The sequence below is a fragment of the Topomyia yanbarensis genome, chromosome 3, assembly GCF_030247195.1.
Source record: "Topomyia yanbarensis strain Yona2022 chromosome 3, ASM3024719v1, whole genome shotgun sequence".
In the NCBI taxonomy this organism is placed as follows: Eukaryota; Metazoa; Arthropoda; class Insecta; order Diptera; family Culicidae; genus Topomyia; species Topomyia yanbarensis.
In genome coordinates, this window is record NC_080672.1 from 252,841,794 (window position 1) to 252,859,997 (window position 18,204).

The 18,204-nt window shown below is 37.7% G+C and overlaps 1 protein-coding gene and 1 pseudogene across 1 annotated transcript in view; both read right to left on the bottom strand.

Annotated features, from left to right (window-relative positions):
* Positions 1-720: 720 nt before the first annotated feature.
* On the bottom strand, positions 721-9,481 carry LOC131687867 (putative gustatory receptor 28b; annotated as a pseudogene).
* Positions 9,482-9,606: 125 nt separating this feature from the next.
* Positions 9,607-18,204, bottom strand: part of LOC131690326 (putative fatty acyl-CoA reductase CG5065) — a 51,713-nt gene continuing 43,115 nt past the window's right edge. Inside the window, exons 6-10 of the mRNA XM_058976020.1 lie at positions 10,739-11,041; positions 10,406-10,648; positions 10,148-10,299; positions 9,979-10,084; positions 9,607-9,912 (exon numbers count right to left, since the gene is read on the bottom strand). Of these exons, the coding sequence (XP_058832003.1) occupies positions 9,822-9,912; positions 9,979-10,084; positions 10,148-10,299; positions 10,406-10,648; positions 10,739-11,041 (895 nt within the window). The 3' untranslated portion in view covers positions 9,607-9,821. The remainder of the gene's footprint in view (positions 9,913-9,978; positions 10,085-10,147; positions 10,300-10,405; positions 10,649-10,738; positions 11,042-18,204) is intronic.

The window sequence follows — 18,204 nt, forward strand, 5'->3', positions numbered from 1 at the left end:
GAACTCGAATTTATTTTTGATGCCAAACATCTTTATAATGCATGAAACCTCGAGATTTTTTATATATCGAAAAAGTGTTTTTTTTATGGAAATCGACTTTTTGGGACTTTGCCGATCTCGCACCTTTTTTCAATTTTATATCACCGTGATTTTTTCTTTTAAACATTTTTAGAACTCGAATAATGATTTCTTTTCTTGTATATAGTCGAAATGTCATGTATAATAAAAAGTAATATATACATTTGAAAGCTTTTGATGAATATAAACAATGGAAACATTCTCGTGCTCATGATTGAGAAAGGCACAATTGCACCGATCGGTGGATTAAAACAGGTTTTTATTTTAAGGATTTTCTTACGATTAAATTTTGTTATTTAAGCTGATGCAAAAATACAATGATTTGGTTTATTGAATAAAATAATACGTAGAAACAACACATGTTTTAGCTACCAATTTCCCCGATTGTCTACGATCTCCTCGAATCATTTTAAAACCAGACCCTGATCACTAAGAAATCGTTTAAGTGGGGGTGAGCATAGCCCAGCTGGTAAATAGATTGTCTTGTACGCAGCTCACCTAAGTTTGATTCCCAACACAGCACCTAGCGTTAATTTTTTTAACACAGAAAAGGCGAATGGCCCAAAGTTTTTTAATTGAAACAAATAAAATTGGTTAAGCTTACCAATTTACCATGAAAATGTGTCAAAATGCTTTGTTTTTTTAACCGGCGGTTTGTGTTTGAGGCGTGACGTCAAATTGAATTAAAAACACTAGATACATGGCAACAGCTGCTAATATCTGTAACATGAAAAAAAAATTTAGGTGAAAAATAAATACAGCATTTTTTACCGAGGCGAACAGCGGCCAATCAAAATGGAACAATCCACAGGAAAATGAAATTTCTCGCATTTTAAGTTGCAATGCCAAGGTGGAGAGCTGCAAATAAATAAATAAGCATAGAGATATTAACACATCCAATTATACGCTTTGTTTCGATAAGCTTACTTTTTCAACTATACTGGTGCTAAATAAATTCTGGTTCTTTCGAATGATTTGATGTACGGTGTCTCCCGAGGCAAAATTTGTTTCGACAGTGCTCGATGTTGCATTAATGATTATTATCATTGTAAGTAAATAGTAAATTATCCAAAATCCATTTGCTGTAGCTAATAGCTTGAATGGTGTGGATATTGCGTTGAATGCCCTGTAATAGAAAACATTTAGACTATGTTTTATATGAAACAAATAGATTTTCAGTGTCGAAACATTTTTAGTTTAATCGAAAAATTTAATGTCGACATTGTAAGTCTACGGCGCGTAATGTATGAAATGGTTTACTTATACGAGGCGAATAATCCAAACACCAGAAAAAGAAACATTGCACAAAAGTGCAGCATCAGTTGAAAGGAATAAATTCTGTTCAGTACAATTATACTTTCTCCTATTTTGTGGTGTAGTTTGGACAAACTATCAACAAACTGAATTATTTCCAACGAAGATGAGTACTTGTCTATTTTTGGTCGCTCTATTATCCTGTAAGAAAGACAATCCTATTATGTATATGACACTTATATCTACTGATTATATATATGATACTTCTCACACTCTAAGGGACCATCAATAAATTATGTATTGCTGTAAGGGAGACGAAGGTGGGGATGGGAGGTAGGCAACTTGGCCAAATGTTACATTTTGTGACATATGGGAGGGGTAATAAGTTAGAATGTGACGTAACATATTTTACTGAAGAAAAAATTTCAAACTAATAAACTACGTACAGAGGAGGGGGAATAAGTAAATTTGTGACATGGGGAAAGGGGAGTCAATTTTGGCCAATTTTTTAGATTTATGAATCGTCCCTAACAGTATTTACATGTTATCAACATTGTAGAAACTACGAATGAATTTGGTGATGCGCGATTGTTCAGAACGTGTGTTATCGCTCAAGTCCTTTGCTTTAGCCTTCATTTTCAGGTTTTCTCTTGTCCCTCCGTAAATGCTAAATATTTCATCATACAAGATTGTTGGCGTCCTAGTCGATTCCATCAATTTGTCATCATTTTTATCAAATAGTAATTGCTTTAATAATTGGTTTACTATAGATAATCTGGTCCGAATCGAGAACACAAATGAGACATAATCAATTGTGAATGACGTTGTGGTCATATTTATGATGTAGTAAGATATGTATAACATTTTAGTTTCAATATTTAATTTGTATGTCAACAAGTAGATGTAACTTAAAATCACTATCGATAAAAATGCGTTCTGTAGAATTAGAACAGTAAACAAAAGCCTGAAATGAATAAACTGAAGTCAAATATGTTGTTAAGATCTAGTCATCGACTCACCTTTTTATACTTTGGTATAGAATCGATACGAAAAAATCCTTGGTTAGGATATCGTTTGTGTCTTGTAACAATTCTAAAAATGTCCATTTTTTCCGGTGCTGAAGCAAGTTTACGATCCCCATGATGATTGCTGAAAATATTATGAATGTTTAACCGTTACTATTAACTATTAAGCGTTATTATTAAGTATCATCAAACGGGACTTGATGCAAACTTGCAATACTTTTCAACTTAAAAGCGGTATAACTCAAAATGCTGAATCTTTAGAAAAATAGTCAATTCGCACAAGCGCTAATGGGAGTATGAAGAATTCTATAGCGCAGCGGTTCCCAAATTTTTATACCACATACCGCTCCGAAATCATCCAGAGTTGTTGCGGACCCCCACGGTCTGTTACAACAAATATGTTTGAAATTCTAATATGTACACGGAAAATTCTTCTAGAAACTACTTCACAGCCCTCAAAAAACCGCGGACCCCAGGTTGAGAGTTTATGCCTGCTACATGATACTTATGAAATCAAAACGTCATTGCCTACTTGCAGAATGAACAAAAATATGCTTGTTTCAAGTCACCCCACATGTGAAGTAACTCATAACATATGATCTGCATTGAAGTCCACTAGAGAATATTCTCGTTTACCTCTGGTACATTGACAAAATGTTCTATAATTCGGTCTTTTAATTTAATTTTTTAGTGGTTAACTGAATGGTTGCGGTTCTATCCGTCTAGTCAATGTGCTAACTGTCTAACGAAATGATTCAACGCGTGCTAGCTTGCTTGATATGCCAACCGGAGTCCATCGAGGAAGTTCCTTAGAGCCGCTAATTTTTATTTTATTTATAAACGACCTCTACACTCGTATCAAACCTGGAAAACTATTCTTCGCCGATGATTTATAGATTTTTCGTTCCATTTCTTCTGGACTTGACTCTGCTGCACTTCAAGATGGCGTATTCAATATTGAGCTATGGCGCCTGTTGAATGGCATACAGGTAACCGCCGACAAAATGTAAGATGGTAAGTTTCAGATAATTCTGACCCATTACGAGTACATGCTCCAAGGCCACGCCAACGAAAGTGTGGAAAGCTTAGCTTCTCAGATTACACCACTGCAATAACGGCGAAGTCGTTCGTAACACTTGATTTCGAAGCGAAGCGAAATACTTTGCTGACTTTGACGATTTCTACGCATTAAAATATCTACATTACGGATGTGTGCGAAGCATTTTGGAGTATGCTGTGCAAGTGTAGGCTCTACATCATATCTTCCAAATAACGGATGTTCAGTGCAAGATGCTCTAAGAAATTTGCTGTGGAATGACCCTGCAAGTCTACTGCCATATAACGATATATGTATGTCGCTTGAGTTTGAATTAGAGTTTCGCCGCACAATCTTGCAAAGGATTTTATATTTGATATGCTGTGTAGTAATACTGATTGCTCAGGTATTCTTGCATGGAATAATGTGTTTACACCTCCTCGCACGCTAAGAAACCATTCTCTTTTTTGGATTCCTAAACACCGTATCTGTTCGGTTTTAATGTCAAAATCTAGTTATAAGTTAGCTATTAGGAATTTTGAGCAATTTAGAATTTAGGCTAGTAAGGTCTATTTTTCACTATGCTGTACTTCTCCTTAGTGGAGAACAATTTAGGTAAAAACTATTTTTTCTCCATTAAGGAGAAAAATCAAAATCACCTTTGCGCATGAAGAGCACAAAACCTATAACTAAATTAGTTATGGAATTTGCGTTTCGACTTCGTCTCATCCGAATCCGACACTAACTTAGTTAACGGACTAAGCTAGCGCCGTATTGACGCTAGCTCCAAAAACGGAACCAAAAATAATTTATGTTCCTGAGCAAACACCTAGTGCAGCGTGATGTCCCGCAAGAGAATTCGGCATCATTCGTGTGTTACACTCGTGCTGGCTACAGCACACATACGTTCGCTATGCCTGGACGCGATAACGGAGGAAAGGTTAAGAGAAAGCACAACCGCCGAATTCATTATTTGCTAAGAAAGGGACACTTCGGCAAGCGTGTCGGAGCCGGAGCACCCGTCTACCAATCAGCAGTGATGGAATATCTTGCCGCCGTAGCATTGGAGCTGGCAGGAAACGCTACCCGCGATAACAAGAACATTGGGATCATCCCCCATCATCTGCAGCTGGCCATTCGAAATGACGAATAGCTGAACCAATTGCTCTCCAGCAGCGTGAACATTGCCCAGAGTAAAGTGTTACCTAATATCCAGGTCGTTTTGTTGCCGCAGATGGCCTCCGAAACCTAAATCGCATTTTTGGTCGAAACAACGAAAAACCGACATTTTCTTCGCCTACAGCCTACAGTTGATTTTCTTCTCTTCTCTATCTGGTCGGAGTTAAGTCAGACCGGACTAAGTCGCAAAACATCAAAAAATGAGATAAATTCAGCAATGGATACCGAATTTCGTCAGCTACATTCGACCCTTGCCAGATTTGAAATATGTAACAATAAACAAGAATTACGGCAAAAATTAATTTCCAATCATAATGTAAAGGATTCTGCGATTCAAACTTTAAACTCGTTTTTCTCGTAATCAATATTTTGTCCTGTTTGACTTAACACCGACCATCTAACGTACATTTCTCGACAAACATATGATTACGGCCTAAAAGCCAACTGTCAAAATCCACTTTTAATGGAAATTCCGGACAAACCGCTACTAGCTGAACACAGTTCACAACAGTTTATGCAAGAGAAAACTTTTCTCTTTCGTTTACTACCAACATCTGTGATTGGCATGCAACGGTTTGTCCGGAATTTCCATTCAAAGTGGATTATGACAGTTGGCTTTTAGGCCGTAATCATATGTTTGTCGAGATTTTATGCATTTGTTTTACATTTCTTACAAAAGAAATGTATAAAATTTTCTCAAACTTTGTTTTCTGTGGCGACTCGGCTCGACTAATTGAGACATTGTTTGTATGTGTGTGTGTGTGTCCGGTCTGTATGTATACTACCCGTCAAAAGTTTGGAATCGCTTCCATTGCAAAACCCATACGGAATATTACAACACCTCAAAAAGTTTAGCATCACCTTAAAAGGGTAAATTCAGGATGCTATATCGTCGCTGTTGTGCTATCTTACGACAAACGCCATTTTGGGATAAACTGAGTTAGATATGCTATATTACTTGTCAAAAAAATCTCTACAAAGTGGCGTTTTCAGAATTTTGACATTCTGCTTGGTTATTGAGATATAGCGAGAAACGTTTTTAATTTTTTGCTTCAAATGACTGTGTCTGGAGATTGGCTCAAGTTATCTTGATGTATAAGGTGTTTTTATGTGTAAAACTATCTGTGAAACACAATGACATAATCATTTTCAAAAGAAAAAATACGCAAATTGTGAGAAAAATACAGTTTAAGTTTTCAACTGGAAATATAGCATATTTGGCAACACTGTAACCAAAAATAACTATTTTTGCTAGATTCCCTGACTCATTTCCTTCAAAATGCATCGCAACGGTTGTTTATAGACCAAATGAAGCCAAAAATATGAATAAAAGTTAATAATTGATGATTTTTTCTATGAAAAATTTTCCATGCACGATTATGACACACCATACAAATTTTGCCATCAATACACGCTTATGACACGTGTGAGTGCGACTTTTGTGTACATTTATAGTAAAAACTCGCAACATAGTCAACCGATCTTCATAATATTTGAGAGATTAATACAGAATAGATAGAAGCATTAATTGTCTTCTTTGAATTGTTTGTACCATTTATAGGTTTCAAGATATTCAATCTCAAACTTTAAAAATCGTTTTTCTCGAAATGTGCAAAATGGCGCTTATCATAAGATAGCACAACAGCGACGATATCTCGAGATTCTCTTCATCTACAAAGCAACTTCTTCAGCAAAGTTCTTCTAAAGGCCAAGTGGTTTCGGGAGGTGAACATTTTGAGTCATAAGTATGTTAGCTTGCTTTATGTCGTTTCCCGAACGGCCCACATAGTTCGTTCGTTCAGTAAAGTTGTTCAAAAGGAAATGGCATATGGATGACAATCATTTTAGTTCGGTGTGCTGTTACCACGTGACGCTAGTGTACATGTGTAATAATTCATTTTGAACTTTTTCAATCTGCGGGTAGTGATTAGTTTAATTCGAAACTCTGCCATCATGGGGCGCAAGCGTTCATGTGAAATAATGAACTTTTTTGCTTTTCTTATATCCAGTGTTTCAGAAATCACTCCTATCGGTTTCTATGTAAATGTAAATGTCAATATGATCTATCCAACTCAATCATCCTATCTAAATACCACCAAACTTCTTTAGGATGCATTGGATCGTAAAGTGATAATAAGGCAAAAAAGTAAACACTCAATCATAACCTCTTTGGCAATGTGTAAAAGAATGCCCCAGCGATATAAATGAAAAAAAACTCTCTCTCCCTTGTCTTCCGTTTGTCATGACAGTGATCAATACTGATGCAGTATATTTTGAGAAAGCGAAAGTATAATTATTTAGAAAACAAACTTGTGTCAATTCAGAATTAGTCTTCACAATCATTTTGAGAAGTAAAAATGATATCAGATCTTTTCACTACATTTTAAATTATTCATATTTACGTAATATTTATTGAATATCATAGTGATTCCTAGTGTTTTCGAGTTATGTTCATTTAATTTTCGGGTAATTTTACGCTTAATACATTTAAAAAAAGCCATACACAGCGTTGTAACAGCGTCAGTCTTAATAGCATTAAATGTCATAAATAATTTTGCATAGGCGATACAACAATGTCTTTCTATTTTATTTAGCTAAAGACGCGAATTTGACTTGATATTTTGAGTTCTGAAATGCAGTATTTCACATATACACTAGAGCCACGAAATGATACAGCTCTAAATCAAAATGATTGTCATTTACGTGGTCATTGCCTGATGAACAACTTTGTTTAAGACACGACCTTTGTGGACTGTTACATAGTCGAAATTAAACAAGTAAAATGCACAACCTAATATCTATACTAGTGCTACGTAATGACAGAGTTTCGAACCAATTACACTTCCATGATCATCACAGTATTCGCATTCTAAACAACCTCGCCGAAGACGAAAGCATGCAAGGTGATCACATGGTCAAAGTCAAGTTGACAAATTCATGAATTTCGATGTACACAAGAGCTACAGCTGGTAGAATTACATATCAAACAGCTTGCCAGCCACACAAACTTAAAACCATATGAAATGGAATTCTACCACTGTGTAGCTCTAGTGTACGAAATTCGTGATTTTTTTTAACTTGACTTTGACCATATGGGCACCTTGCATGTTCGCGTCTTCAGCGAAGTTGTTGAGAAAGTACAATTGACTTCGCCGAAGATGCCGATTGTCTAGACAGTCAGGATCAATTGATAATCCAAAATTCATTATATCATATGTATGTACACTAGTGCTACGTAGTTAGAAAGTTCCGAATCAAACAGATGATATCCCCACGGTCGCGAATTTTGTAGTAAATCGGGGACATCAGATAAAACATGTCCAATACTGCATTATTGTTTCTTATATTCATTAGCGCCACGAGATGAAACAAGTTGAAGTGCACAAATTCACATGTACGCTAGCGCCACGTAGCGCTCCAAAATTCCAATCTCAAATGATCGCCTGCCAAGCCGCTTTCGCCTAAAAAACAACATTGCTGAGGAGAGAAAAGATGTAAATTTTCAGAGTTTCGAGATACAGCATCTTAAATTCACCCTTTTCTAGGTAATGCTAAACATTTCAAGGAGTGTTGCAATACTTATTGAAGCGATTCCAAACTTATGACGGGTAGTGTAATCATTAATAATACTTTTTTGGGCAAATTAAAAGGATTATTTTACATCTCCACTGTTGTAATTCCTCGAAAGACAAACTCGCTATACCACATTACCGTACTAAAGTGACTCTATATACGAGATCTAGAGTGCGGCGAATCAGTTATAAACTTGAAACAGAAAATTAGGATTAGGTAGGCTCATGCTCGCCATGATCGAAAAAAAAATGTGAAGAATCTCTTGCCTTCTATTGGTATTCTATAGAAGTTGGGCGTTCAACCCAAATCTACCATATGGTTTTGAACAGTGGAGATATAAGGAGATACAGCTTGGCGCAAATTGGCTTGGCTTGCTAAGCCAAACTATTTTCGGTTTCAATATTTCTCATTAGCGTGATCAGAACTTTTTTTCTTGCAGGGCATCATGCAGATAGATAATTCTGAACAGCCGCCATTTTATGACAAAATTACTTGAAAAAAATATTTTTCGTGCTCCACAACTAGTACTATTAATCCTATTTTGCAAGATCCCGATTCACCTCTTTCTTGCGTCAAGAAAAATCTCCAACAAAAGCCTATTTTTCGGGTTTTACAGTGGTGAAGAACTCAGATAAACCGATACGCGTATTCACACTAACAGGTCTCCCGGATTCTACATACCCGGATTTAATAGACTTGCCCCGTATTGTCGGATGTCCCTGAACGTGTCCAGTATTTTCAATAACACATCTCAAAACTAGACCATTGAGTCGCAACTGTAATTTACATGAACTTCCACTTATATGGACTAGGAAATATACCTATGCTCCAGGAATATGTTTTATAAACGAAAATATTCAATGCAAGCTTCCAGTCATCAAATTCCAAGTTATTCAGCCAAGGTGAGCTTATCACACTTTTCAAAAAATCTTTTTGTCTTGTAAAAATAAGAAATTCTTTTAGTGTGATGCGAATTTGTCCGGAAAATATCTGGTCATTACACATAAGACGAAAAATAATTCCTAATCCGATTTTACTTACCCATTGCAAGTCCGTTGATAACATGGGTCTGTAGTCCGTATTTCAAAATGTTGGATTCCATCTGACTCATATATCCATTCCAAAGAGAACCGTCGCTGTTGATGTAGATGCAAAACCCGATGATGCTATAGAGGACAGTTTGATAGACAACACTTAGCAGCGAAAAACCGGGCGAGGTCCGTCTCAACGTTTGCGGCCAGAGACCCGCCACTTTAAGCATGATGTAAAGTGGCTGAAACGCGTTGTATAAATTGTCAGGTTTTTGTGATGCGGTGTCACCGACTTTCGACTTCATCCTAGCCATATCGGAGAACTGACTATGACCAAAGACCGGCTGGGGAGGCATTAAAATGAGAGACGAGACCATCCAGGTGTGTGATATCCTAGACAATAAAATATTAACCAACTGATCAAAGATAATAAGCTAATCAATATGCGTGCACGTTTATATTTGAACGATTGCTTTTTATCATTAAAAAAAACATGTACCAAAAGGGGTAGCAGGTCGTCGAGTAGTAATATGAACATCTATTGAAAAATTGATTGCTTGCAACTATGCGCCAAGTTATGTAATACCTATTGTAAAAACAAAAATAAACTTATTCTATGGAAATGGTGTGTTTCGTTGGGTTTTGTCAGAAAACTTTCTTGAACATCCAGAGCCCGACATAGTAGAAGAAAGCGCCCACAATTATAGCTTTGCAGAATTTGTCCACGTACCACATGCTAAAATAATAAATATAGTAATTTGAAGATTATTTTATTTTTTTTTTGTTGAATTTTAATGCTTACACTTTCATGTGTCTTCTGGCGGCCGGTAATGTATCATCTGTTTCATTGAGGATAAATCGCCTTGCACCCCAGATGCAATTTTCAAAATATTCCTCAATTATAACACCTATGAACACGGTGAATGTAATTTATAAATAATTGTTCTATGCTATCTATGTAGTTGACATACCTCCGGCGTCAATTTTGAATTTAACTTTTTCCTCCTCGTTGATTTGAGTTCTCAAATAATTTATATTGGCATTGTCGAAGTCCCACTGATTGTTAGCGTAGTATTCAAACACTTCGAATCCCTTGGCGATCCGTCGGTGCACACGACAAAGTCTGAAAACAATGATTAATGAGTATGCGTTCTACCTTATTAATTCATGCTTGAATCGTCCACCCACAGGAAAAACCAGTCAGCATCCCACAGGTGAACTTAACTTACACTGGCTTATATCCGAGAACGTAAAGCAGGCAGTCGATTAGCACCGCCGGAATCCAGTGGAACAAGAGGGCGGAAAGGTTGTGCTGCCAACGATATTTTTTCATCGTACCACCTGGATACCAGAAGACGCCGTTCAGCGGCACCTTGTTTGCCGTAATGGACTTGCCAAGGTCAATGACGCCTTCCCATGATACTTTCATTTCCGCGGAGCTTACTAGATTGTAAATGTTTCGCTTGTAATCTCTGTGGTAACGTGTGAGATAATAGATAATAATTAAAATAAATTTACATCTACTCGTGGGGATGGAGGTGGTTGGACGAGAAAATACGTACTTTTGTCCGATGTAGTTCCACGTGCTTACTAAAATTGCGCTCACACCAAAATCAACCGGCAGATAGTCACCATAACCATCGGAATTACAGTACATCGAACGAATAACTCCTTTTCCGGCACCAATCAACATTCCCACCGGTCCGTTGATGTTGTCTGTCCAGCCCGAGAGCGGCTCTCGCCACGTTGGTACGACGATTGATGGCCGGAAGATTACCGCCGGAATGTCCGCCATCGATTCTACCACTAGACCTTCAGCAAGTCCTTTGGTGTACGCATATGTGTTGGGGCATTCTCCCAAAATTCTATAAGATATGGAGAAAAAGTTTCGATTAAATTCATTTAGTAGTGGAATCTTTCACAACTATCTTGTATCAATTGAATAATTTTTCTAATTTGCCAATATGAATCTTTGGTACTGCAATTTAGTTGTAGAATATTGATATGATTCTTACATTTCTTATAAAAGAGATGTATAGAATTCGCTCAAACTGTCAAGACTTTTTCCGAGGCCCAGAGGGCCGATTCTTATATACCAATCGACTCAGCTCGACGATTTGGGACAATGTTTGTGCGTATGTATGTGTGTATGTAACGGACAAACTCTTATTCGTGTTTCTCAGCAATGACTGAGCTGATCTTATCTAAACCAATTTTAAATGAAAGGCCTTTCACCCAGACATAACGCTATTAAATGGTTTTAATTTTGATGTTTAGTTTCCAATATATGAATGTTTGAATGTAACTGCCGAAATTTTTGGCGACATAGATAAACACTTTGTACATCATTAGACAGCCTATACGAATACCTTTTGAAAGAGCTATAGATTGTTGAAATCGGACTATTATCAAAAGAGATATTAAACCTAAAACACGGATGACGGATTATTACCGTTCTCATAGATAGAAATACGACAAGAAACATGAAATTGACTATTAACGCCAAAACGGCTAAGTTGAGGTCAATAGTATCTTCGGAGAATTTATTGGATTTAATATGCTATTTCTTTTGACATTTTTTTATAAGTAAGATATTTTCATTAATTTTCTTTTAAGTGACATTAAGATGTTATAGTTATAAGCATTTAAATTTGTGGGTATCCGGGAAATCGTCGGCCTGTTAAAGGTGTTTTTTTTGTTGGACACATAAAGGTTAATGATATGTACTTCAAATATACGCAATAATTTTTTTTCCAATTTTTTGGCCACGAACGTGTTGATTTAAACGTTTCTCTGAGACCTACCACTGTCTCATGTATTATGTGTTACCAAAAACATCGCGAGACATCATGTTCTCAATCGATATAATATCCGAAGAGACTGATAAGAACTATAAGAAATGTCTCATCACACTGTTAAGTGGAGTAAACTCGTTTTTATTAGATGCAGCGCTAGCGGACTTTTTCTATTGCGCTCCGCGTGATTTTCTTCCAATTGGATACCTATTTTTGGAGTTCCAAGTACAAGAACTAAGCGACAAAAGGAGTGTAGGGTAATGGTATCGGTGCAAAATTAAATACCTTGGGATTTAACGGAATATTCAAATTCTTGCAGTATCTAAGCCAAGCGGAAGACGATTTGCGCTTTTGTCAGAAGGAAAGTGGGATAGGCACACGGTTTGTTTGGTAAAACAACGTTATTCAAAAAAAAATCGGCATTTCTGATATTTCCGGATATGAAAAAATGAACTCTCCCCTTTCATTCGTGACCTACATCAAAATAATCGATCGGGGGGGGGGGGGGGGGGTCAAGAGCAACTTTTTTTGTAGTTTATTTTTTCGTGAAAATGTAGGTTTTATAATGGAACTAGTTCATATTTCTGCCCATCGATGGAACTTTGTACATTCGAACAACAGTAAAAGTGAGAATATGATGGATAATTTGATTATCTACAACTTTAATAACGACTAAAAATCTATCAGAAACCATCCGGAAAATTGCTTTAAAATTATAACTTGTATGAAATTAACATTCTTTTCCAAGACACTTTTCATTAACGTTTGAATAACGTATCATTGTCTTCTTTTTCATTTCTTTATTTGCGGACTACTAATGCATTCGTGAAAGGAATCTCTTGCTCCATTACCGTATACCTTGTAAACTAAAAATAGTGGGGACGGGGATCACGGGATCCTTTGTAACCTTTGATCGAGCGTTCTAATTGATCTTTAAAAATTAAGATGTGTGACCAACATCTACTTGAGTTTTTGGTTCAAGTTCGTAAATTTTCGTCATTGATTCGAGGGAACTTTCATTCATCGAAAGCTACAAAGTTTTGGTTCTTGAAAGGAACATATGTCGTGTAATTTATCGTGGCCAAGTCGAACTCTATGGCCATCTGGTTGGGTATCCTGCTAATACCGTCAACCATGAACAGCTGAATGCTACTCGCTGCATAGTGTTCGATAGCGTCATGGAGCAGACTTCAAGCAATACGAGATCTAAGTTTAGAAAGTGCACATACAAACAGGGTATCTCGAAATCGCCTGCAGGATATCACAGCTGCGATGAAGCCCTGGGAAGGCGCTACATTGCAAGTCGCTGTACATCGGGTATTTTTTCCGACAGCACTGACAGTTCCGATGGAAACATCATCTGCCTGGCAATCCTGGACGACAATTTCTGCACGTTAGTAGGTCATGAAGAGAAGCACGGTTCTCAAATGGGTAGAACTCCTGTTGGCGGCAGATGAGGCTTCATTAAAACTTATAACCTTCACCCTACTAAACTACGTATTTGGATAGACTAGAATGCGCCATTTAATGGGTGCCCCGGTCTTCTCCGAACGTTGAAGTTCTAGGCAAGCATGAACTGAATAAGCTCCTGTGGATGTCCCAACGCGGAACACTTCACGACGGACTTCTAATCATAGTAAGCCTGCAGCAACGGTAATGAGTGCATCGGTTGTAGCCCGTCTTACGAACTATACACAAAAGCACCCTAACGTATGCGGCCCATGAACTGATTCGCAAGAAGAGGATCTGAGACCCCCTGTAGGTGAAGGTGAGCAAAGAGCAAGAACCGTAAATACTGAGCCGAAGAAGGTCACTGGACCGTCAAGCACCACACAGTCTGTGACTAGCCATCGGCAAAATAAAAGTAACAATGTATTGGTACCAAAAATCAACGGCCAAAAACACCAGAACAATGAACAGTATTCGCTGAATCCAAGTGAACGTTCATCGCGTAGGAGGTGTCACAAGCGTCCTAATCCGGAGGTTCACCAAAGAGCGCCCAGATATAGCTCTTATATAACAAAAAATCTTTGGTTTATATTCCTCGGCTCACAATTTGCATTAACCGCTAAGGCACCAACGAGTAAGCGGGAAATTGTGTACATATGCATCTATATTTATTAACGCAGTTAGAAGCGAATTACTGGACCTTACGTTATGCAGCGCTCAAATAATGGAAAATATAAAGAGTTGGCACGTTTCTGAAGAACCTAATTCTTCAGATCACAGACACATAACGTTCGCCGTTGAAGCCAACAGACTCATAGTGTAAAACATAGGAAAATGAGGAAAACAAGCTGGTGTGTATTCCGCTGACACCTGGAACAGTCCAAAAGAACAGGGAGTAAGATTCAATCTCCAGCTGATCTGGAGAACGCGGCAAAAGATCCACAAAAGCGGACCATAGCCGCCTATAATGACAGGTACCCTGAAACAAAGTTTGTATATCCAATAAAACGAAGATTACTGATAACTCAATTACATAAACTAGCCTGTCAGATTTTCATGCCATCTATAATTAAATGGGCTTCTAATATGCCTTCAAAAATCGGTGCGCAAAATTCTTCGGATCTAATAAACATCCAGAGATCCAGTCTTTGGGCTGGGGAAAAGTTAAGGTAATATTTATTCCAAAAACAGGTAAAAAGACTAGACACTGGCCGAGACTTATACGCCTATCAATTTGACATCAACACTTCTGAAACTGATGGAAAAGCTACTGCCCCACTATATTCGAACGGAGCACTTATCGAAAGTTCCGCTAAACAAGTACCATATTTCATATCAAAAGGGCAAATCTACGGAAACAGACCTACATACTTTAGTGACACTTATTAAGAAAACCCATTCTGTACATTGATAACATCGAGCCCGAAACCAGTCGACAGAAAGGTGGTAATTTTAAATCTTTTTTTTGTTTGTAAGGATAATAAGTGTTGTGTCGCATTTTCGGGAAGGAAATATCAATTTGCACTTTTACCCCCTTGTGTATATGTATAGCTATAAATACTCCTTAGTTTAATTTAAAAAAAATCAATATGTAATCCCCTAGTTTTAAGTAATTTGAAATGTAAAACAAACCAAGATTGGCACCTTTAAGCTAACGCAAACCTGCCTTATCAAATAAACAAATTGAATAAAAAAAATTGCACTTTTCTAGACGTGCTTTTGATAATACGTCCTACATATCAAACATTTGGTAAAAAGAGGAGTAGAGAAATCGACAGGGAACTAGATTCTTGCAATTCTCAAGAGAGATCAATTTAAGAGATCACAACCACGTTTGGGGAGACACTATTCCTAGGGAGGCGTACTATGAGCCCTTCTCTGTCACTAGTGGTGGACAATCTTCTCAATGATCTGATGGAAATGGGTTTCGAGATTGTTGGATATGCAGATGACATTGTCCCACACACTCAATTCAGTTCGGTAATTTCTGCAGAGCTGAACAGTCAGTAAAATTTTTCAACTGATGGCTCGGCAATGTTTAATTTGCTGATTTTCAGCGAGATATTTTTCGAGTTTTAGCAAATGAAACGTCACTTCTACTGAGATTTCGTTTGTTAGCTTAGTGCTCGGCTGTGTTAAACTTGGTAAAAGTTGTGAAAAAGCTAGGATTCGGTAACACGAAATTAAGTGTGTAACTGTGAAGGGAAAACATGAATTTGTATTAGGCGATCGGTTTCAATAAGCCGTGAAATTAATTAGGGTAACTGGTCCCTAATTCATCTTAGCACCTCTATTCATCTCACCCATTTGAACACATTAGTTAGAGCAGTATCTGCTATCTCTATTCAACGCATTAGCTCAAATGGTAGGATGAATAAGGGTACGTTGTGCTCGACTTTTCGCTTCGCTCAAACGCGAGTATTTTACATTTCCCAGGAATTTTTTTTAAACTGTACTGCTTCTTAGGAACGAAGCAAAGATGATGATACCTATTTAAGCGCAATCCACTAACTCTAAGTCGAGTTATCAACGAAATAGTGTGATATCCTGACTAATGAGATGAATAAGGGCTCGTCTACCCTATGACCTGGTGTTTCAAAGAGGGACTCAACGTGAACCTTGCAAAAACTGTTATTGTACCGTTTTCCAATAGGAAAAAACAAAAGTTGGTCCCCCCAACTCTCAGTGGAACTACTACTTACTACGCAGAAGAAGTTATCCTAGTCAAAAAACTGTGGACGTGCAGTAAACTCTTCGGGAAACTTGGGGTCTCAAACTGAGGTTAGTTTATTGGTCCTACAGGACCATCGCTAGAAAACGATTAACTTGTGCCTCCTTTGATTGGTGACCCTAATTTAAACTAAAAACCGTCCAGACAAAACTAACTAAAATTCAGAGGCAAGTCTGCTTTTTGCTACCACAGGCGTTATGAAATCAACACGCACTACAGCTATGGAAGCCATGCTTCATCTACCTTATCATTGCATGTTATGGGGAAAGCGAAACAGATATGTATCCATAAGTAATATTTCAAATTTGTGAAAAATAGTTTACGTGAAAATTTCTTGGCTATGAGTAGAGTTGCATGGAATTGAACATGATTCGGATTTCTCCTAAATTGTAAAATTGTTCACAAGCACGGGGAATGAATCAAGAACTAGTCCACAAACCAAACATGGATTCATAAACAAGATTCTGAGTTCTGTGAAATTGTATTCTTTATTCACGGTTACGTGAAATTGTATTCTTTATTCACGGTTGCGCCACGGGGAGATTAAAATTGTGGTAGTATCATATCATTCGTATAAAATTGAATCTTTTTATATCATAATATGTATGAGTCATCCCCGATTTTCAAATTATGTTACTGTTCTTTAAAAAATAGTATAATGTACTGAAATGTTCATAACTCTCCATTAATGAAGGTTCACAATTCCCCATTTTACATACCTTCGATAAATAGGTATCTTCATCGACACACTTAAGGTCCATCCATATCTTTTTTGTCGATGAAAGCCAATTGTCCAAAGAATGTTTTGCATTAATTTACTTTTAAATCAGCTAAATAACAGGACTCCATATATAGGGCGAACACGAAATTATTGCGACACATTCAACAGGGCATAACTTTTTTACCATTGGGTAAAATCAACTAAATTTTGCACACTTTCTCATTGATGTGTATTGTTTACATGCTGTCAAACTCGAAGTCGTGTTTTTCGATTCAACGAAAATGGAGGTGAACCAACGCGAGTCGAGAGAACAAATTCTTTCCAAACACCTGGAATTTCCTGACCTGTCGCACCGGCAGTTGGGAAAAATGTTGAACATTCACCATTCAACCGTCTCCAGAGTGTTGAAGCGGTTCCAGGAGCGGTTGATGTTGGACCACGGCAAAGGAACTGGAAAAAAACCGGGACCGGAGAACAAAAAGACGGAGGGAAAGGTGAAGCGGATGATTAAAGCAATTAGAATGCCTTCTGCCCAACGTCTTAAGTCGTGATTTGGTTAAAAAGATCGGCATGTCGCAGAGCTACGTCCAGAATGCAAAGAAGAGAGCTGGACTACATTCATACAAGGTACAGAGCTTCCCAAACCGCGATGAGCGGCAACAATCGACGGCTAAAACTCAAGCACGGAAGCTCTACGAGAAGATGCTGTCAAAATATGGATGCTGTGTGATGGACGACGAAACGTATATAAAAGCCGATTTTAAGCAAATTCCGGGGTTGGAATTTTTTACCGGCAAGAGCAAATTCTATGTGGACGACAAATTTAAGAAGAAGAAAATATCGAAGTTCGCCTCCAAATATCTTATTTGGCAGGCCATCTGCTCTTGCGGACTGAGGAGTGAGCCTTTCGTGACAAAGGGCACAGTAAATGGCGATATCTACAAATCTGAGTGCCTCGAGAAGCGCCTTTTGCCGTTCTTGCAGCAGCACGACGAAGCTCCGCTATTTTGGCCAGATTTGGCATCATGCCACTATTCTAAAACTGTCCTGGAGTGGTATGAGGCCAATTCTGTCCATTTTGTTCCAAAGGACATGAATCCGCCAAACTGTCCGGAGCTGCGCCCGGTGGAGCAGTACTGGGCAATGATGAAGCGGGAACTTCGGCAGAGCAAGAAGACAGTCAAAGACGAGAAGGACATGTTAAGAAAATGGAAAAAAAAACTGAGAAACTGGTACCGGATGACACTGTAAAGACTTTGATGGAGGGCATTAAGCGAAAATGCGTTCAATTTTACACTCAAGGCTCCATCGATTAAGTTTTAACTTTTCTTT